This window comes from Micropterus salmoides, unplaced genomic scaffold (genome assembly GCF_014851395.1).
Source record: "Micropterus salmoides isolate LMB-PRFRI ecotype aquatic unplaced genomic scaffold, ASM1485139v1 Ms_hic_scaffold_15, whole genome shotgun sequence".
Lineage (NCBI taxonomy): Eukaryota > Metazoa > Chordata > Actinopteri > Centrarchiformes > Centrarchidae > Micropterus > Micropterus salmoides.
Window position 1 is genome coordinate 6454245 of NW_024040596.1, and position 22580 is coordinate 6476824.

Genomic DNA, 22580 nt, shown 5'->3' on the forward strand with positions numbered 1-22580 from the left:
AGAATACAGCAGAGCAGAGCAGAACTGGAAAAAAATAGAATGAAAACAGCAAAGCAGAACTAAAAGGAACTCAAAAAAAAAACTGAGTGTAAATGAGAAAAAAAATACCGTAAAACTATAGCCCGGGATTTTATTTGCTAAAATCACTGCCTTTATTTGGGACAGGCGTCCATATGGGATAGGCCTTTAATTCTACTATGAAACAGTTTAATTATTTCATTAACAGAATATTACTTGTATAAAAATTATCCTATAATATCAGATGCACGTCATTCATTTGTCTTATGCACTTTTATTTTGAAGGCAGCAATGTAACGACAACAGGGTGCAGGATGAGAGAAGTGTGGCAGAAGTTAGCAGACGGAGAGCGATGGACTTCACAGGACAGTATTCACAACTTGGATTAATTTATATGAAGAGCTGTTTTGATTCTTTTGATCAGTGGACCCTTACAGACTAAAGAAATGTATAAATAATAATGGAAGGGACACATTCGGGCTTAACGAGCGCTTCAAATGTAATGGGAGTCGGCACTTTTCTTTTTCTTTTTATCTCTTGGACCATGGTGGTTACACTGGTAAATCTATAATAATTAGACTTTTGGGCTTGTTGTTTCCATTAAATGAACTGAACGATTGAATTGTGGAGAATCTAACCGATCTATCGATGTGTAGCATGTCCATACTGACATATTATATTATATCCGTACGTTTAAACATTAATATTTGTATTAACGATCTAAGCAGCTAAAGCGAGCGACAAAATCCATCCAAAATCGTTCAGCTCTCGCTGACTATATAGCTGCACAAAGTGCAGACTAAAATAGTTCATCAGAACAAAGCAAGTGAGAAGAAAACTGCTCACACAAGTGTTTGAGCCAAAATAAAGAAAACATAATTCAATCTTAGCTTGTAGTTGTGCAAAATAATGGGGGTTTCTGCAGGCTTAACAACAAGCCTGGGCTATTTTGACAAAATCAAATACCACAACATTGTGACGCTGTTTGTTTTGGTTTTTGTATTCAGATACTTTGAAGCCTCATACAGAGGTGTTGTTGGGGTGGGAATGTGATTAAATGGTAGCGCACCACAGAGATGATCCAGTCCTGTCCTCTGTGGGTTTTAAATTGTCGTCAGCTGAATGGCAGAAAAATGTTAGGACAGTAAAAGAGCAGGGAAGGCGAAGGCAGCCTGTGGAGAGCGTCTGTGTGTCAGACCTCATCTGTCCTGTAGCTCTTCCACAGTGTGAGCCAGAGATAGGAGAACGCCCCTCCCTCCCTCCCTCCCTCTCTCCCTCCCTCCCTCTGTCCGTCCTTCCTTCTGCATGGCTTCATCTCTGCGTTCCTCTCTGCTCGTCTCGCTGGCCCATTCGCTCTCAAGCCGACAGGCTGACATCAGTGTGCGTGTGTTAGTGTGCATGCTTGCATGCATTTATGGCCTGTGTGTGTGTGTGTGTGTGTGTGTGTGTGTGTGTGTGTGTGTGTGTTCTGCTGGCAGTCCAAATGTATTGATCTCCCCTGGATTACTTACAGTATGACCAACCTCACGCCTGGTTGGCTATTACCTGTTAGCTGTCGGTCACTGGATTAGGGATGAAACGATTACCGGTTTAACGATAAACCATAGTTAAATTCCTGGCGGTTATTATTACGGTACACATTTTAATTACCACGATAACCAGGTTTAGCTACTATAAACTCACAGAAAATACTGTCCAGCATCAACCAAAGTTAGCGACAGCAGCAAATCTTGTTCAATTTTTAAAACCAGCAGCTATCAAATTAGTTGTTAAAGTGTCAGACCTGGAGAAATGCTCTGTATTTAGTCAGTTGTTGGGCTCACTGTCTTCTAAAGACTCTTTTCTATTCATTTAATTGTGTGTAGCGTCATTGCATTACTTGCATAATATAAAATATAAAATCTCGATAATGCACACTTGGTTTTCATATGTTTACAAAAGTTAAAATGTTTAAAAAATGTAAATGTTTATGCAAACAAAATGGCAATGTTATTTGTAGTTTTCAAAATAAAACTTGTTGAAATGGTTTCAGTGTGTGTATCAGGACATTTTAATCTTTTGGCACATTTGGCACATTTTTACAATACCGTGATAATTTTGGTCTCTATGATCCATCCATCATCCACCGCTTATCCTGCTGACAGGGTTGCAGGGGGCTGGAGCCAATCCCAGCTGACATCGGGCGAAAGGCGGGGTACACCGTGGACAGGTCGCCAGTCATGATGGAATTTTCATACCGTTGCATCCCTACATTGGATCCTACACTTCCTGTAATGCAGCTCAGCCGCATCGCTAAATTGCCACATCTTTAAAGCTCCCGCCCCCAGTTTGTTCCAGACCACGGTTTCCTGCAGGAAATTTTTAGTGGAGTTTGTAAGCACGGTCACCTGCTGAGTCAGACAGATGCTGATGCATCTGGTGTTGTGATCAGTTCAGTAAAATGACGACATAAACAGTTGCCTCACTCATTATATATTCTCCGTGATTTAACGCCTCTGCTCTTTTCCTGTGTAGGCTAACACTGCTGTTGGTGTCACGTCTTCTGATATTGAGTGAAGATAATTTTAGGCGAGGCGGTGCTACAACACACTGCAAAAAACACTGTAAACTTTCCAGTAAATATGTGTAGGCTTGTGGTTATTGCTTCTGCAGAGCCACAGACGACGTTTATAGAAGTGTTTTTACATTTGTTTTCATTAGTGCTCCCCTTAGTTGTAAAACCTATTTTGATGTGTAAAAGTTGAGTGCTCCTTTTAAAAATATGTTGGTGTCTTTTATGATATCTGGTTCAGAATGTCAAAGTACCAAAAAAACATTCTCAGTTGAGCCCCTTTAAGACTTGCACTCACGTGAATGTGACCGCAATGTAACATGCTGTACTCATGTCTGAAGACGTGCCTTCACTTTCAACACGGTGCACGGTCTGACATGAAGGCCGTCAAGTTTAACGTAAAGGCTGCAGCAGCACAGGAAAAACATGCAGACAGACAGATGCGTGTCTTGTTTTGCCACCTCTGTAATACTTATATCTTTATCTTCATCTCTTATTTAGAGTCGAATCAGAGATTTTGAGGTGATTCTTCTCATTTCAGATAAGTCTATAAAAACAATTTCCCCCTTGTCGTGTGAACAAGTCATAATATTTTTAAATACCACACAGTAATAATCTGACCAGCAGGCTTTTCCTATATTATAGTCATTTTCATTTATGCCAACAGCATGGATATATCCAGCAATCCACTCCATCAAACAGGTAGCATAATTTACTCTCTGGTAATATTAAATGATGAAGTTGTTGCAGGAATGAATTCACTATATATACTGAGATATTCAATGGATTCACCGTAGATCATTGAGACGTCAAAAAATAAGTTTAAAACTCCATCAGTGGTGCAGCCTGCCAGAGAACAGAAAACTTTCTTTCTATTGTAATATTTTTCAGTCACCACTGCTTGCGCTCTCTCTCGCATCAGCTGTTTCCGTGCTTCATATTGTTTTGAGCGACAATAACATGTTTAAGATGCATTCATACAACAAATACAAGAAGTGGTGTACTATATTTATAACCACCTGTTAAAGATATTATAATCTCTATAGCTGTGTGTGTGTTGAGGGAGAGCTACAGTTTTGCATTAAAGAGGTGGTATTATGCTCATTTTCAGGTTCAAAATCCTATTTAGGGGTTCTACCAGAACAGGTTTTACATGGTTTCATTTTCAAAAAACACCATATTTTTTATCATACTGCACATTGCTGCAGCTCCTCTTTTCACCCTGTGTTGAACACTTCACTTTAGCTATGGAGTGATACATCTCGTCTCTAAATGATCTTTGTTGGGAGTTGCACATGTGCAGTTAATAGTTAAGAACTACTAGCCAATCAGAAGCAGAGAAGAGCGGGTCAGTAAGAAGCTGGTAAACCGCTTCGTTTCAGCTGTATATGTTGCCGAGAAGAAGACGTCACAGGGATGAAAGGGAAACGGCTGGACTACAAACAAGTTGTTTTCAGGCTTTTCAGAGCAGAGTTTTCTGTGGGAGATGGCTGGACTTTGGGCATTTTCACTTTGCAAACCTATTACAAGCACAAAAAAGGTAAATAGCTCAATAAAGGAGAGGGGAAAAAGCCAAAAAAAAGCATAATACCACCTCTTTTAAAATAGTTTTTTCTTGGACTTGCCACTCCGTCAAATCTGAACACAGACATGATACACATTTTTTTTTTTGAGTGTGTAACTTGAATGTCTGGAGGTGAGAAGGCGGGCTGTGGCTGCTGTTAGCAAGTATAGACGTGTGTGTGTGTGTGTGTGTGTGTTTGTACGCAGTGTGCACACCATCTGCCAGTGGTCATGGAGGTTTGTGCTGATGTGTAGTGACAAGCAGCTCAGAGAGCGACCCCTCCATATATACTATATACACACGCATAAATATGCACACACAGGGCCATCATTACAAATACAGCAGCTCTTGATGACGGGGCCTTGACCTTTGTGGGGTTATTATGTCTCCTGTCAAGATAGATCACCAAAGAATTAAAAAAGCAGAAGGCGGACAGGAAGGGCACAAATCCCACTGTAACGGCATATGTTATCCAACAAAACAAGAAAACACTGCTGCAGCTACACTGCAGTTTTTCTCTCCACATGTCTCTTTACTTTAAATATAAAGCTACCGCCAGCATCCGGTTAGCTTAGCTTAGCACAAAGAATGGAAACGGCTACATACAGCATATATTGTTTATCTCGTACAAAAGAGAAAGTGTAAAAACAACACAGTGCGGTGTGATGTGTCGGACTATGTCTTGGCAAGGCTCAGTAACTTGTCATCAGTGTGAGGCTGCCAGGAAACCAGTGTAGATCGAAGAAAATCCAAGAAAGCATATTTGCCAAAATGTCACCTAATAAAATACATTCACAATATATATTTATCAAACTGGAATCGCATAAAAATAAGTGTTAATAAATAACAAATGTAAAATAAAGCACATTATAGATGCCTAGTATATGCCAATACAAATATATCTGTGAAATGCCAAAATTGGGAAATAGTAGGTTGTGCTGTTAATACACTGTTAATAGAAGTTCATACAATCTTCATTATTCATTGTTATGCTGCAGAGGGAGGATGCTGCAATGTATTAAAGGTCATTTTTTTAAAAACTGTGTAAACTTGGATTCTAGCCACATGCGACCGGTTTTGCAATCTACGGACACAAGGAAAGCAGTCAGACGTGGCCTCAGTAATAAGGGGCTTTGGTTTGTTCTAAGTGGAGCAGCTTCAGATTGAATTATTGTTATTTATTCCCGCTGATGAGCAGACAGGGTGCCCTCAGCCGCTGTTTCCATCATTTACAAACCAATCACTTCAGCCCCTCCAGCCAGACATGTTCGTGATGAAGTGGTAAAATTAAGGTATTGATCAATTATAATAGGCCACACGAGTGAAGCTGTTATTAGGATTTATTTCATAAATGCTTCTATGTATTAAACCAGGTAGCTTGTTGGTTGAACTCACTTTTCACTTCTGCTGTCGAGGATCAAATACAGCCACATTTTGAAATAATGAAATTCTCTTTTTGCAAAATAATTTTCTTCTCATTTTGTTTTATTTTATAGTAGCTTGTGAGTGTTTTAGTGCTAGGCTGCTCTATAGTTTCCACATCCCCTAGCAGTAGGGAATCTACTGCTTGCCTACTCATTGACATTCTTTTCTCATGAAGCAGCCGGCCTTTGCTGCTTGGCTGTGCTTGCACAGGCTTGCCTTGCTGTGTTGCTGCCTTCGCTAAGGCAGTGGTGTAAACGGTACATCGTGTCGTACTGTACAGGGGCCTTTTGTGTTCCTTGTAGATGGACTGGGGGTGCTTTCTTACCTCAGCACACATAAATTATTACATATAGTATGTGTACTTTATGCACTGATATAATGATGCACGATTTTGTTTTCTGTCCTAGTCGTTTTATAGTTTCGCCTCATATTTCTCTCACTCATGATTTCCTCCTCTCTGCTGTGTTGTTGCAGACCCTGGTAGGAGCGTGATGAGCGCGCGCTTCCGCTTGCCTGCTGGCAGATCCTACAATGTCCGGGCGACGGAGCTGGAGCGAGACAGGCAGCACACACAGGTTGTGTGCAACGTACTGCTGCTGGACAACACCGTCCAGGCGTTCAAAGTCAGCGTAAGTACTGCTCTTCCTGGTCTGTAGATATCTTGCATTACATTTTAATGAACTGACTTAGGAAAGGCAAGTGGTGGGATCCAATCAATTTCCTGTTTATAGTTCTCAAACCACTCCAGTGTGACTTCTCATTATCTCTTATGTCCATCACAAATAAACCATAGAACTACGATGCTCCTTATAACTCTTGCCTGAGAATTGTCACATTTTTTTTTCTTTGGTATCAAAGTAATCCAGTGACCGCTGTCTGTACATTCATGGCTACAATGCAAACATGAACTGCTAGAAGCATATTTGCCCTAGTTTTAATGGTCAGTTTACCAAAATGTAAAGAAATATAGGCAACAAAAACCCAAAACAGGCTCTTGTTGTAGCTCACAACTAACTGACTCAGTGGCAACATTAAAAGTCCTGTGTACATCCTCCAAAGTCCAGACATTAAACACAGAAATTTAAATAAAAATAACAAATAACAACAACAAAATGAACACGTTCATTTTAATGTTCAAGTCAAGGCCCATTGACATAGCAGCTGTCTCAGTCCTGTACTTGGTAATAGAATATATCAACTTGCCCAATAGTTATTAATACTTACTCATCTACATTATGTTATTCTCATGGTTGATGATTATTCTCTTTTTTTTCTCATTCTTCTTTAAAGTTAGTAAACCCGTTGATTTACTTCATCCGAGCTCCATGCAAGAATCCAAAAGAAAAGCAAGAAGTCACCAATATTGCACCATCTCCTCCCTCAGATGACCTTCCCTCCCTCAGCTTCTCCCATTACTGTAAAGTTCCCTTTAAGCCCACCTCAAATTTACTTGAGAGTTTGTGGGGGGGAGTCCTCTGGGGTTTTTTTCTACATGTTTGCAGACATTTAAAAAGCGTCCCACAATGTATTTGTTTTTGTTATATTCAGATGATGCATAAAGGTTACATTTTCTTTTCTCACACTGCCTTCAATATTCTCCCTTTCTCCCCCCTGAGGTTTGCTTTCAGTGGCTGATCAGGCACAGTCAGCCTTTATCTTGATTTACAAGCAGCACACACATTCACACCTTGAGGCACAGAAAAAAAAAAGAGAGAGAGAGAGTCTGTGTGTGACTACAGTCTGTTTTGCCCAGGTGACAGGTTGGCTTGTGACAGCAGTTACCGTCGTCTGTCACTCTGTGTGATAATACATTTCCTTTTCTCTCTCTCTCTCTCTTTGTGTCTCTCTGTCTGTCACCATGCGTTTGATCAGAGTTATGACAGTATGAGTCGGGAAATTCCCTTTGTGAGTCAGAAAATACAATTCCTCTAATAACGTCCCCTCTGACAGATCACATCCTGTTAGTGGTGAACTGTGTGTCTGTGAGTGCATGCATGTGAGCACGCCGATATATCTGGAGAAATTCACAAATAGGGACATTATGACACGTCAGATTGCTTATATATTATCAAAAATAGTTCTTTCATCCTGAGAGAGACGCAGACGAGCGAGTAGAAAAATGTTTAGATTTTTTTGCTCTGCTACTTTTTCTGCAGTTACCACCTAAAAGACTGTGGACGTACATTTTGTGTATGAACAATTTTAGAAGAATTTTTGTATTGCATTGTTAATCATTTTCTCTTCATGGTGGAACAACTTCTCCTGAAATGTGGTCATGAATTCCTATCAAAATAAAAAATAACTTAATTTGTTTAAATCTGCAGTGCGAAATATTTGTCTCCCTGTTCTGACAGCTAGTGTCTTAAAACACATTTACTGATTCGCCAGTGGGGGAAGGTCACCACAGATTTAAAAACTCCGGTATACTGTACAGAGAGATTTACCTGGCAGTGACAGACCTAATCAGCATTGTGTGAACTCATTTGGCGAGGGCTTAAATGTAATGGACTTTGATTCATATGTAAAAGTAGGGCCTAGGGCTGGACAATTAATTGAAACCGAAATTCAGAGCCTCTAACCGACGTAATTTTCCCATGTCTGTTATTTCGGTTCCTTATAAATATTTTCCCTACAGTGTGTGTTCATGTACTTTCCCCTTAAAAACATGCCATTACTACTCTGTGTGTAGTCACGTAACTGCCCTGTCCAATCCTGCTGAGCTTCCAGACTGGAGTCAGGCAGAGGTTAGCTGGCGCTAACCGCCTTCACCTTCTAGTAGTTGGCGAAACACCAGACATCCATTTTAGGGTCAGAAGTGAAGAAGTCCTTTGGATGAGGGACAAAACGTCTTCCAGTATCTTCAACCAAGTCCAGTTGCCCTTGACTTTAACCTTCGTTGGATGACATCCATTTTAGTGACGGACTGGCTGTGAAATACACTATACATTTACTGCCAGACTGACAACAAACTCGCTCGCTTTTTCCGTCACTTTGTGCCGCTCGCTCTCTCTTATTTGCTCCACCACTTACTCACTACGGACACACACTGCACTCCTTAAAATACCTAACCCCTCTGCTATATACAACATATGTTGTATATTTGTTGCATATAGAAATATAATACAAATATGTGGAATTATGTAAGGGCAATTCATAATAAATGCATTGCAACAATAATACTGTGAATTGTCCCTTTTTAGTTTATAACTTGACTACCATCAATGAGAGTGGGTGTGTGAAGGCGCTGAGCCCCACCCTCATTGAAACGGCAACATGCCCGTAAATGACACTAAGGGCGTACTCGCCCTAGGCGCTGTACCGTGTCCGAGCACATTTAACCCCCAAACTCCAGTTCGTTTGACCAGTGTGATCACTTAGTGCCACTTGAAGAGGTGGGCTCAGACAGTCATGTTTGGGCACGGTAAAAGGCAACCGGGCCTATAGTGAGTACGCCATAAAAAGATAGCAGCGTATTTTTTTTTCTGTTCATTTGGCTTCAGTGCTGTGAAAAAACGCTTGTAACGCTGGGGAAAACCACGACTCTGTCTGTGTTTACCGCATCGCTGAAATCAAAAGGCCCTATAAAAGTTTAGCTTTAAATAATGACACCTGTCTGTGCATAAACATCATTTTAGTTTTCAGATTTTGTTTCTAAAGCATTTAAATAATATAATTTTTACATGAGTAGCAAAATTATTCGGCTTATCATAATTAGCCAGAATTTTGGATTGGTATTTAACACAGCCTCTTTTATAAAATCTCTCCTCTCCATGTTCTTTCTTTACATTTCTCCCTGCACATACCCCCACCCCCCCTTACCTCCTCCCTGCCTCTTGCTGAATGAATGAGTCGGCCTCTGTCAGTCTCTCTGTCAGTGTCATTGATCAGACCCCTACAGCAGCAGTTACTTCCTGGAAAGACAAGCCATCCTCGGAGCAACAATACTTCTATTGATCCTCTCCCTGGCCGACTGGCCTTGATTCTAGCGGAGGGTGAAGCAGTCACTTATTGTCATGGGAACCGGAGAACTGGTGGTGCGGGGGGGTTGAGGGTGCACATGAGGGCTTGTATTGCTGATTTTCTAGATGGGAAGGCTGAAACGATACAAGCATAAAGCAGAATCTGGTGTAGTTTAAAAGCTTGATCGATGACAAGAAATAAAAAAAAAAAAATGCCGAGCCGACTAACTGACCCCCACCTCTCTACAAATACAAAAGCAGGGACAGAAGCAGGATTTATGCAGAGTAAAGTGACATGCAGCTGTACCCATAGTAACCTCTACACACCACATAAACATTCAGCTGTCTGCAAGAGCTATTGGTAATCAAGTAGCTCTTAATAATGAGCAAGTAAGAGCAGCAAGACGTTGGATGAACAATCACATAGCTGTAATTTACTGCTGAGTGAAACCTCTGAAGAAATGATGATTAAAGCCGTAGATCCCCCATCCCCAAAATGACGGCATTGATTGCATTAGTGTTTAATGGAGACGATGTTCTTTCCCTAACTTTACCCGGGTGCTTTGAGTGGCCTTAAAGGTCCAGTGTGTAATATTTAGGAGGAACGTTTGACAGAAATGCAATATAATATACATAAGAATACTGAACAAAACTATAAATGCAACACTTTTGTTTTTGCCTCCATTCATCATGAGCTGAACTCAAAGATCTAAGACTTTCTTTATGTACACAAAAGGCCTATTTCTCTCAAATATTGTTCACAAATCTGTCAAAATCTGTGTTAGTGAGCACTTCTCCTTTACCGAGATAATCCATCCACATCACAGGTGTGGCAAGGCAAGTTTATTTGTATAGCACATTTCAACAACAAGGTAATTCAGAGTGCTTTACATCAAACATAAAAGCAACAGGGAAATATAAAAAAGTTTAAAAGCAACATAGGGAAATTGGGGAAAAAAACAAACACATTAAAACAGGACAGTAAACGTTACAGTGCAGTGTACAATCAGGGTTAAAAGAGTTAAATGGAAAATAAAAACAGGCTGAGGGGTTGAGCAAATAATTGAGTTACAATTATTTTGAAAAGAGAATAAACACAAAGTACACTTAATCTACTCTCTCTAGCTAGTCTGTACTCGGACCACAGCAATCTTTGGGTCCACTGAAACCCCATAAACCCTCGGACACTACAGAGAAGCCAAGATATGTCTGTCCGCAGGCCGCTTTGATCCAGTTAGACTCTGGACCCACCTGCGCGTTTACATGTGGACCGAGGTTCCTTCAAATCACTCAGGCCCGAGATTTAAGACCACTTCCTTCACTCTGTTCAATCTCACTCTCATTATCCACAGGTGTGGCATATCAAGATGCTTATCAGACAGCATGGGTATTGCACAGGTGTGCCTTCGGCTGGCCACAATAAAAAGGCCACTCCAAAATGTGCAGTTCCATCACACAGCACAACGCCACAGATGTCACAAGTTTTGAGGGAGCGTGCAATTGCCATGCTGACTGCAGGAATGTCCACCAGAGTTGTTGCCCGTGAACTAAATGTTCATTTCTCTACCATAAGCCGTCTCCAAAGGTGTTTCAGAGAATTTGGCGGTACATCAAACCGGCCTCACAACCGCAGACCACTTGTAGCATCTTCACCTCCAAGGTCGTCTGAGACCAGCCACCCGGACAGCTGCTGCAACAATCGGTTTGCATAACCAAAGAATTTCTGCGCAAACTGTCAGGAACCGTCTCAGGGAAGCTCATCTGCATGCTCGTCGTCCTCATCGGGTTCTCGACCTGACTGCAACTTCACGCAGCCATTGAAGAGGAGTGGACCAACGTTCCACAGACCACAGTCAACAACCTGATCAACTCTATACGAAGGAAATATGTTGCTCTGTGTGATGCAAAATGGTGGACACACCAGATACTTACTTGCACCCCCCCGGACCCTCCCAATACAGTGAATCTGCACATTTTATTGTGGCCAGCCTAAGGCACACCTTGTACAATGCCCATGCTGTCTGATCAGCATCTTGAGGTGGATGGATTATCTCGGTGAAGGAGAAGCGCTCACTAACACAGATTTTGAGAGATTTCTGAACAATATTTGAGAGAAATGGGCCTTTTGTGTACATAGAGAAAGTCTGCGTTTATAATTGTGTTCAGTTTATATTTTATTTACATAATGACCCGTTATGTTTTTATTACCTTAGAATGTGCCATTTCTGTACTACATACAACGCGGGTCCCCTTTACATGGAAGTCGCCATGTTGTGCCGCCATGTAGCCCAAAACGGGCAAACTGCTCTACAAAGTGTGTTTTGTCGCTACGTTGTATACGTACAAAGAAGAACAACAAGTAACGTTAGTAGTAGTAGTTGACTGGTTTATTAGAAGTAAGAAAAGAAGAAAAATTTGGACAAATGGAGGCCCAAACATATTATTTAGCACAAGATTCGACAGAGCATGTTGGCCACCGTAGTTTCTCCTGCGTGCTTGGAAAGGGAGAGTGAGTGCTGACTGGTGGTGCTTTTCATTCTTTTTTTCCTTCTTAAATCTTTATTACAAAAACAGAAATAAATTCTGCATGGGACATAAAGAAGTACACAGACTTTTTGATTTGTGCAAAATCACATTTTGCAAACATGTAATTTGTAATACGGGAGATCGTGGTCTGGTGGAGTCTAGACCGGCGGTGGAAATCCTCAGAGGCCTTGGAGAACTTGGAGAAACTTTTCCAGCACTGGATGGCGAGCCAACCCCGACTTGTAGCCAGGAGGTTGCAACCTTTTTCTCCTTAAGCCGGAGAACCTTTATCTATTACCTCCTTGGCCCAAAGGGGTCAGTTAGAACTTTGTGCACACTGACACTTGCTTTCTTGGGGAACTGTGAACTTTACTTTAACATACCCGGGTCTACTTTATTTTGAGTGCACTCGCAATTGAACTGAACATTTATTTTGGTCGTTCACTGTTGTAATTCAACTTTTTGGCTTCAGCGAGCAAACCTATAATCTTCTGACGTGGCTCAATTCCAAACATCTAGATATCTCAAATTTTTATTAGTGTGTTAGTGTTGGGGGACGGGTGTGGCTGTGGGAGTCTTTTGCTTGCTTAGCTCCTTCTCTGTCCAGAAAAGGGGAGAGTGTGTGTGTGTGTGTGTGTGTGTGTGTGTGTGTGTACAAACATCAGTGAGCTAGCTAGGACGGGACAGTAGATAAATGATAACTGATATTTAGCAGGCATAAAAATGTTCACAGCTTTAACATGTAGCCTGGCTGTGTGTCACAGGTGTTTTGTTTTTTTTCCTGTACTCAGGAGGATCAAATAACATACACAGTATAATTTGTGTATATTTTGAATGGAATTGGTGGATTCATGTAAAGCATTTAAGTGTGTCTGTGTGTGGCTCGATACCTAGACTATGGTGGGTTATGTTCCTGTTTAAGTCACTGTTCTTGTTTGTTTTCAGAGGTAGATATGAATGACTCCTTCACGTACTTCTCCTTTCCTGTCTGGGCAAGCTGCCTCACGCATTCCTGAATTTCCATCATTCTTTAACAAAAACATGTACATGCAGCATGTTCAGCTGTTTCCTCTGGAAGAAGTGAGGAGGGAAATAAAAGTCACGCTTTGTGTTTATTTATTTATTTTATTAACCTGCCATAAAAACACTGGGATTTTCACCTGGGTCCCTTTACTGTGATTGGTGTTTGGGGGTCACTTAAGATAAACCCTCAGGGTACAAAAACTTGTCAGAGCATCTCTCTCTCTCTCTCCCTCTCTCAGCCAGTCTCTGATTGCACTCTATCACCGCTCCTCTCCCTCTTGTCGCCTCACTCTCACGCACACAGACACTATTTCAGTCACTGGTGCTACAGGACTGATGAAGATCAACACAAAGAGCGTTTGTCTCTCACAACCACATCATCGGTCACTCTTTTTCTCTTTCTCCCAGCCCCCTCTCTGTCTCTCATTGGTCTCTTCCTTTAGTATGTCTTTCTGTCTCTGTGGCTCTTTCCAGTCCACGAGCTATTCACGGCAGGCTACGGACTTTACTGCTGTAAAAGTACAGAGAAAGAATGCGTGAAAGTGTGTGTGTGTGTGTGCATGCCTTGTCAGTGTGCATGTCCCCCAACTCGAGTTTTAACAATGTATGGCTGTTTGGCTCGCACATGAATACTAGAAGAGGCCAACACACAGACACACACACAGAGTGGCGATGGGTTTCCTGGGAGCACGGTACAAAAAGTGCACAGAGGGCTCCCACATCTAGCTTGAAAAGCTACTTCATACAAAGGAGAAGCAGTGGACAAACACACACACAGACAGAGACAGTCTCTGAATAGCCTTACATGTATCAGAGCGTGTGCTTTTTTTTCCACTTCCTCGTTTAGTCTGCTTGACCTCAGTCAGCAAATCAGTCACTTGGTTAAATCATTTGACAGCTGCCTGTTAATGATGTAGCCAAGTTTGTGACAGTTTCTGTGGTATTTTGTCATGTATATTGTCAAAGACGTAGATCACCTGACGACAAAGAGTTCATGACAGTCAGTTAGTGTGGATGGATGATATGTATTCTCTGAGAGACTGCAGCGCAGCGAGTCTGTTTGTCCATTTTGTCAGATTTAGTAAAATTCCTTCGCCAACGCCTCCAATATTCAGCGGTATGAGATGGTTTTTTTTAGTACTAGATGTATGTGCTTTTAACAGTCCTATTCATTTTCTTATCATTCAGACGTGCTGGCAAAGAAAGGAAGGAGGGAGCACAGAGGGTATCAGAGTTGACTCGTTTGACAGCAGTAGATTGCCAGCAGACACACAAACACATCTGAGGACTAGAGGGCTGCAATGTCAACATGTCAACCATCATCGCCCGCTGCACGCACACACTCTTTACTCACTCAGGCTGGGCTGTTAAATGTGTGTCAACAGGGTAAAGTTGAGAGGTGGACCAAAGCAGTAACTGTGTGTGTGTGTGTTCTCCCATGGGAGCTCTGATGGAGTTACACACTCTCTCTTCTCTCCCCCCCACCTCTCTCGAAATCGCGGCAGGGTCAGGTGTGAGTTTCTGCTCCACTTGTGGTCCCACAGTTTATCCTCTCGCCCTTCCCACTCTCTCACGAAGCGATGCGATATTAACGATCTGTTTAATAAATGATCCCTCACCCGTTTCTCTCTCCCTCTTTTCCCTCCCGTCTGTCCCCGTCTCGTCTTTCTCACTGGCTGTGAAATGGAAATTCCTCCATTTTTGTTTAGCCACTATTCATCCCGTTATTATGACATTGTACCCTCTGACTCCAGTAAGGGTACAACAACAACACTGTGGTCATTCATTTCAGCATTAGTAGTATGCTTGCACATTAAACTGTGGTACATAGCGTAGGTACAATTTCCAGTTCATCTTCAATTCCTTTTCTAGAGAAGTGGCTCTGATATCTGGATGAAACTGAACCTGTTTACTGATTGCATGTGTTTGTGAAGTTCACGCAGCAGCGCTGAGCGCTTCCTGTCCAAAACCTTTGTAGTAAAGCACAGAAAACAGAACTTGTGCATTTGAAGTTACTTAACCACTTTAAAACACATGGTCACTGATCTACACAAATTGAAACACCTTCCTGAACTCTACCTCTTTCTCTAAATGTTCCTCTTTCCATGTCTCTCCCTGATGCAAGCTTGACCACAGGCAGACGGTGGTTTCTATGTCAAAAGTTTTCAGTTCTTTATCATGCTTTGGGGTTTTTTTTTCCCACCGTCAAGTTGATCCTCAGTAGTAAACTTCTAAACTTCTGTATGTTTCTTTCTAATCACATGACAGTTTTCATCAAATAACTGCCCCCACACATTACAGCCTTGATGATCTGCCTCTAGTAATTTAAAGGAAGCAAAAAGTGAAATTGTGAGAATGTAACCATGAATCTTCACTTCTCAGCTTTCACACTCCTGTATGTGAATGACATATTTATATTGTTTAATTAGTGACTTTTCTTTACGGACCCATTAAACCAGGTCACCAAATGTTGCGGTTTGCTTGAATGCGGCTGTTGACTGTGGGAACTGAGATCACATTTAAACAAGCTGATACAAGGTTAATGGCTTTGAAAATCCATTGCAGCTCTACACATCTAAAATAAGCAAATGAAAAGATAATCCACAGTATTTTATTAGTTTTATTTTTTTGTCTATTAATATACACACACATTTTTCCTGTTTTATTTACTATGTGTGTCGCTTTTAGCCAAAGCGACTTACAGTTGCTATATAAGTCAGAGGTTGCACACGTCTGGAGCAACTAGTGTCTTGCTCAGGGACACAGTGGGGAATTGAACCCAGGTCTCTCACACCAAACGCAGGCATCTTATCCACTGCACCATCGCCACCCCAATAAAGTTAGATTGAATTGAATTGAATTAATAATCAGGGGTAACGGGATCAGCTGTGTAAGTTAACTCATGACTGTGACGTTACAAGCCAAACTCAAAGCCTAACCAGGCGAAGAACAACAAACGCACGTGTATACATTTACAGCGGAGGACTGCGGCAAACTTTTGATAGCCGTCAACTAAAAAATCAATCATGATTTCAGTTAAAAGCCAAAGTTGCTGTTACTCTTACCATTTCTGTGGTCTGCTCTGTGGACTTGATGATAGACGGGTGCTTTCTGATCGGATGCCGGCGTGCTGTTGCAGTAGGGTAGACGGCATAAGTTTCGTTTTACGGTGGATGGACTATAACATTACAGAGTTGTTGTTTTCTTTTAGCTTGAAAAAATACTTTGTTATATACAAAGTATACTTCTCCATCCCTCGCTATTTTCTCTCTCTTCCTCCACTTTGCAAACAGCGCCGTCATAATCACGTCGTGTTCACACAGCATAAGCGCGACAGTAATAAATGTCTGTGTGAAACAGTGCGCTAAATACTTTATAAAATAAATATACTGGATTAAACGAAGCATCGACGCAAAGAATTTTTAATCAATTTAATTGATTAATCGTTTCAGCCCTAATCCACAGATGTAAGTAGCACAAACTTTAGAGATGCAGTTTTGAAGGCTTTACATGTTTTGTTAAATGTTCATGCTGCCTACATTCTGTGTTTTTGTTTTTCATTTAGGTTAGGTTAGATTTTGTAACCTTCCTCCGTGGCTAGAAAGATGTCAGAGGACGTTACACGGTCACTGAACAAACCGTGTAGCGAAATAGATAAATGTACCACAATAGCCCACAGGCACGGATCAGCTTAATCCCTTATACATGTTCTTCCCCCTGTGGTTGGAAAGATATTAAATAAGGCTCAACATGGATGGATCACACATGGATTTTAACTCGGTGAAACGTTTCTGTAGCTATGTGAGCGTTTGAATAATTTAGTAATTTAGCTGTCTGTGGAGGGGAAAAGGGGATTTCTTTGTGCGATGAGTCCGGGCACCACGCTTCAATCTTCGGCCATAATAGGCACAGGATAGGGTTTAATCAGTTCCTCTCTCAATCGCTTGCCTTCACTGATGAGATGCGTCCCTTCCTTACTTTTTTGTTTTGTTTTTACAGTGAGGAACAAATTGTAATACCTTGTGTGTTTTCTGTTCTTCTCTGTAGAAGTCGGATCATGGCCAGGTGCTGCTGGATGCTGTCTTTAAGCACCTGGAGCTGACTGAGAGGGACTACTTTGGCCTGCACTTGGCTGATGACTCCTTAGATACGCCAGTCAGTATGATGTTTTTGATCTACAGGACTGTGTGTGTGTGTGTGTGTGAGAGTGAATAATAGGTGACAAGACGGTCCAGTCCATAAAACACGTAGGCTGAAAGTTGTCTTAATCCATTGTGTAGGTGAATTGATTGACATTAACTTGAACAAAAGGTCAAACATGTGTTTGTGTGCCTACACGAGGTCTCTAGTGATCTCTGATCGGATGAAATAATAATATCTAGAAGGTACATTGTGTGCGTGACCAGTGGTGAATAACTGAGCTTGTCTATTCATGCTGTGTAAGCCATACGGTGTCTCTAAATATCTCTCAATCAATATTTTACAGCGCTGGCTCGACCCCAACAAGCCCATCAGGAAACAGTTAAAAAGTAAGTGAAAAATCATCGTCAATCTCAACACCTCAACACCTGGAATCACGTGTACGGGCCATTTTCAGGAAACGGCAGAAAGTCGTGAAGTTAAGAGAGCTCACTCAAGTCCGCCTCCGTAGCTTGAATTTCCAGATTTAGCAGCAGTTTGAAGCAGTAGTCTGCAGTCCAGCCTCAGTGACCGTTAAAAATCCACACACCACCTCAAGCTAAAGTCTCCAGTCCACACTGAGTGTGATTTAAGATTCAGAATCTGCCTTGAGCAACGATTAAACTTCATTTCAACTCTATTTTTTCTTTTTTTTGATAATGAGTAATAGAATTTGTAACATGTTGAACAATTAAGAAGTAGCCCTAGTGAGAAATGCAGTTCTCCTCAAGCAATGATTGAACTGTGTTTCAACTCTGTTTTTATGCTTTGTGACTGATTCATGGAGGAATATCCACGGGTTTTTGTGCTTTGCACAGTACATGGAGTTAGACTGATGCGTTTGTATGAATGTAGGCTTGCTTATTTTACACTTTAAGTGGTTTATTTCACCAGTTTATATCCTTTAACAGAAATAGGTGCGTATATAATAAAACTGTGTCAGTATCAAACTGTGTCTCTTTGGCTTCACGTATTGGCCTCTCATTTTCTGAATTAAAACTTTCTTTTTTGAGCCGTTTTTTTTTTTTTTTAAGAAACTGCATTGCTTCATTTATATAGTATCTACATTATCATAATAGAGATGGATATTTCACACATTCTCAGCTAAACTCAGCTTGATAAATACATAGGGCACAACTTAAATCGAGCAATCACAATAGGGTCATTTGACTGTCTGACGTCCAGTCTTAAGGTATAAAAGCTGACAATGCATTTACAGATTATATCCACTCACAGATCTGCCATGTTGTGTCTTCTCTGTCTAACTGTATAATTTATTCTAGGAGGGTCTCCCCATAACCTGAGCTTCAGAGTCAAATTCTTTGTGACAGACCCCAATAAACTTCAGGAAGAATACACGCGGTAAGATTGTTAATATTACAGAGGAAAAGACAATTGTATACTGATAATCACACACATGAATGCTCACTTTCACTGATAAAAGGGGAAAGGTGTAAATCTGCATTCTTGCTTGGCACAAGAGGTTAACAGGGGTCATAGCCATAGATGCCTGTGTTTATAGTTATAGTTTTACCCATTGATATCACCACTGCAACACTAGACTGGTGCATCATACTTGATTGTTACCGTTTAATTATATTCTATAGGTTTGCAGTGGAAATAGCTTTGCCAGATACAGTATCTCACAGAAGTGAGTACATCCCTCACATTTTTGTAAGTACTGGATTATCTCTTCTCATGTGACAACACTGAAGAAGTAGTGAGTGTACAGCTTGTATAACGGTGTAAATTTGCTGTCCCCTCAAAATAACACATCACACAGCCATTAATGTCTAAACCGCTGGCAACTAAAGTGAGTAAGTGAAAATCCTAGACGGTATATTACTGGACGAAGCCACCCCGCTGACTTGAATAGAGAGCAGTGAAGCCAGTTTTGGACCAATGGTCCATGCAGGCTTTGGTCGGCTTCACTGTTTCAACTGTGGCTTACCCCCTTGGTGAAAATGTCCCAATTGGGCCCAATTAGCCATTTTGCCTCCCCGGTGTCATGTGACTCGTTAGTGTTACAAGGTCTCAGGTGTGAATGGGGAGCAGGTTTGTTAAATTTGGTATTATCGCTCTCACACTCTCTCATACTGATCACTGGAAGTTTAACAAGGCACCTCATGGCAAAGGAGCTCTCTGAGGAGCGGGAAAAAAAAGAATAGTTGCTCTACATAAAGATGGCCGAGGCTATAAGAAGATTGCCAAGACCCTAAAACTGAGCTGCAGCATGGTGGCCACGACCAAACAGCAGTTCAACGGGACAGGTTCCGCTCAGAACAGGCCTCACCATGGTCGAACAAAGAAGTTGAGTGCACGTGCACGGCATCATATCCAGAGGTTGTCTTAGGGAAATAGACGAATGCGTGCTGCCAACATTGCTGCAGAGGTTGAAGGTGTGTGTGTGTGGGGGGGGGGGGTCAGCCCGTCAGTGCTCAGACCATACGCCGCACACAGCATCAAATTGGTCTGCTTGGCTGTCGTCCCAGAAGGAAGCCTAGTGTTTTCACATGAAAAGATAAAATCAAATATTTACAAAAATGTCAGGTTTGTGAGATACTGTATGTGTTACTGAAAATGTAAAGACTGTTTAAACTTTTTTCCAATGTGTTTCCTGTTGTATTCTCTCTCAACAATCTCTACCGGCATCAGCAAACATGTAGGAGAAAGCACATGCTGTCCATCACACTAGAGATATTTATTTAGTGTGCAAGTGCCACGCACAGCTGTAAATGGAGGGACACAATGTCCCAGAGCTCATTGTGCAAGATGGGACATATTGTATACTGTATTTATAAAATAAGTAATAATGTAAAAATTTGCTTTATGAAAAGAGCTTTTTGGATCTAATCATTAAAAATGGATTCCCAGGACCAGAGCTTAATTCTCTCGTGGATGCGTTGGACATAAACAACTTGCAGAAGAGGCGTTGGAGCGCCATATCGCCTTTTCTGTCTCGTGTTTCCTCTCATCTCGTGTTTGTTTCAACCCTCTCAGCCATGGCCTCGCTCCCTGGGCCCTCTTCAACACTTTGCTTACAGCTTGTAAACAGTGAATAGTGGGCCTTGAATCTGACATGCTGATCTGGTGTATTGTACATGCAAGTCACGACCAAAACACAGTCCTGAAAGCTTTGGCGGACTATGTTTATGACATTGGTGGTGCAGTGCACATCAACAGTACTGATAACAAGGGCTTTGGTGAGAAATGGCTCCTTAAAGCATTGCTAGTTGTAGGATGATATTTTCATTTTCCCTTAAATTTCCAAACGACCAATCTTTCTTTCTTAAAACTACTTATCATAGGAGCTTATATATACTAGTATTTCATTAATAGGACATGACAAAAATCATCCCTTATTGTACTCCTAATTAAACAAAGGCCTCTGCTAAAGGGTGTCCATTAATTTGTGTCACCATTATAATCTGACCGGCAGGCCTCTGTTGGCTGTTTTGTCTTTCCATCATTTTATATTCAATTAAAACAGAGGTGATGGTTCACTGGCCTCTTATCCTAATGCAGTGTGCTATCCCACCCGCAGGTACCAATATTTTCTTCAGATCAAGCAGGATATATTTACTGGAAGGTGAGTGTGTCGTCCTTTAGTGTAATAGATGTTGGAGTGGGCAGTTCTGCCGCATAAAGAGCTGCTGTAGTAGAATTATTAGCATTGCATTAGCTTTGGTTGTAGTGGAGAGCTGTTTGACTGTAGGAAATATGACTTTATTTACACACACACACAAGCTCATTGGGCAGATGTACACACTCATTATTGTTTTTGTCACTAAAAGTAAGCGTTGGTTTCTTCAAAGAAAATATCATTTATGTTGATGCTTTCTATATTACTGTTTATCAAAGATGATTATTCTATGCTCTTTTAAAAGAACTATAATACATTTTGTATTGATCCAAGGCTAAATATGTGTCTGTTGGTTTTGTGTGTGTGTGTGTTCGTTCCTGTGGCTTCCAGATTGCCGTGTCCACACAACACAGCCGCACTGCTGGCGTCCTATGCTGTTCAATGTAAGTAGTGCTCCCTGGATAATATCCCTCTACATAACGCTGGAAAAAGCAGTTCATTAGGGCTCTCTTTCGCTAGTTAAATGTAATGTCCGCGGCGGCTCCAGTGCATTTGTAACTGCTACTCTGAAGCCATTATGATTCAATTAAGCCGTGTGGTGATATTTGATATTATTCACAGTGATATGAATATTCAATGTGATTGTGGTTCGGTTTTTACAGTTGGGACCATTTAAAAAGCGTCCTTATTTTCCAAATGGTACTGTGGGCAATGGGAAATGTGCTAGAGGAATGGCAACTTTGAATTATTCTTTATTTCTTTCCTATTTGAGTATCCAAATTTCTGAAATTGCTGCACTTGAGTGCTGAAAGGACAAATAAATAAACCTTCTAATTCATCTAGATTATATTGTTGCAAACTCCATCAACACTTTCATTGAAGAAACCCAGATTTTGCTACAGGCTTCCCAGTGAATTATATAGCTGTTTGTTGTTCCTTGCTCCCAACGCTGTTCCAGGACCTGGAAAAAAAATCAATGAAAAAAAAATAACATGGGTTAAAAAACATCTCTACAGACAGAGTATGCCAGCAGACGTTCAACACTCAGCGCTAACCTCATCTGCTGTTGTGATTTAGCGTTTGGGTTAAATGCTGACCGGGCCCCTCTGTCATCAGAATAATGACTCCTGACACACTGCTGTGTTGGTCTGTCTCCACCGCTCTTCCTTTTTTACTGCTGCTCATTGTGTGCGTGCAGCCTGTTTTGCCCTCTGATCAGCCCTTATCATCCCACTCTGCTTACCCCTTCTTTTTTTTTTCACACGTATAACCCCCTCACACACCCCTTCTGCCCCCTCTTTCAGTCTCTCTCCACCTCTCTGGCATATTTTGTGGGGAATTTGCACTGCTTCAGTATATAGGTCAGAGAAGAGATTTGGCCTAGACTACCAACATCATGACACTACTGCTTTTACCCCCCCACACACACAGACACACACTCTGTAGCTAGGTCTATGCTGTCACTTTGCACAGTGCCAGCCCAGATTATGAAGAATAAATGTTTGCTTTGGGGGGAAAAAACGGCTTGAAGCAGCTGCTATGCTGCTAATTCAGTTAGCTTGGCCCAAGTGCCAGCCCTGATCACTCTAAATCCTGTGCTAAAGCTTGCATTCTCAAAACACCACAAATCCCACACAGTAGACCTAAAGTCTTTCTTGAAATTGACCAAATACTCTGAAAACCATAGCAACCCTCCTTTCCTCAGAAATGAGATCTTGAAATGAACACATTTGCTTTGCTTCATTTTAAAGC

The 22580-nt window shown here is 41.3% G+C and overlaps 1 protein-coding gene across 3 annotated transcripts in view; it reads left to right on the plus strand.

Moving 5' to 3' along the window:
- The window catches only part of ptpn4a (protein tyrosine phosphatase non-receptor type 4a), a 78679-nt gene that overhangs the window by 23771 nt on the left and 32328 nt on the right, over positions 1–22580 (plus strand). For all 3 annotated transcript variants that reach the window (XM_038720141.1, XM_038720140.1, XM_038720142.1), the window contains 6 exons: positions 6033–6187; positions 17114–17221; positions 17553–17595; positions 18529–18607; positions 20790–20834; positions 21219–21271. In XM_038720141.1, coding sequence (XP_038576069.1) covers positions 6050–6187; positions 17114–17221; positions 17553–17595; positions 18529–18607; positions 20790–20834; positions 21219–21271 — 466 coding nt within the window. In that variant the 5' untranslated portion in view covers positions 6033–6049. The remainder of the gene's footprint in view (positions 1–6032; positions 6188–17113; positions 17222–17552; positions 17596–18528; positions 18608–20789; positions 20835–21218; positions 21272–22580) is intronic.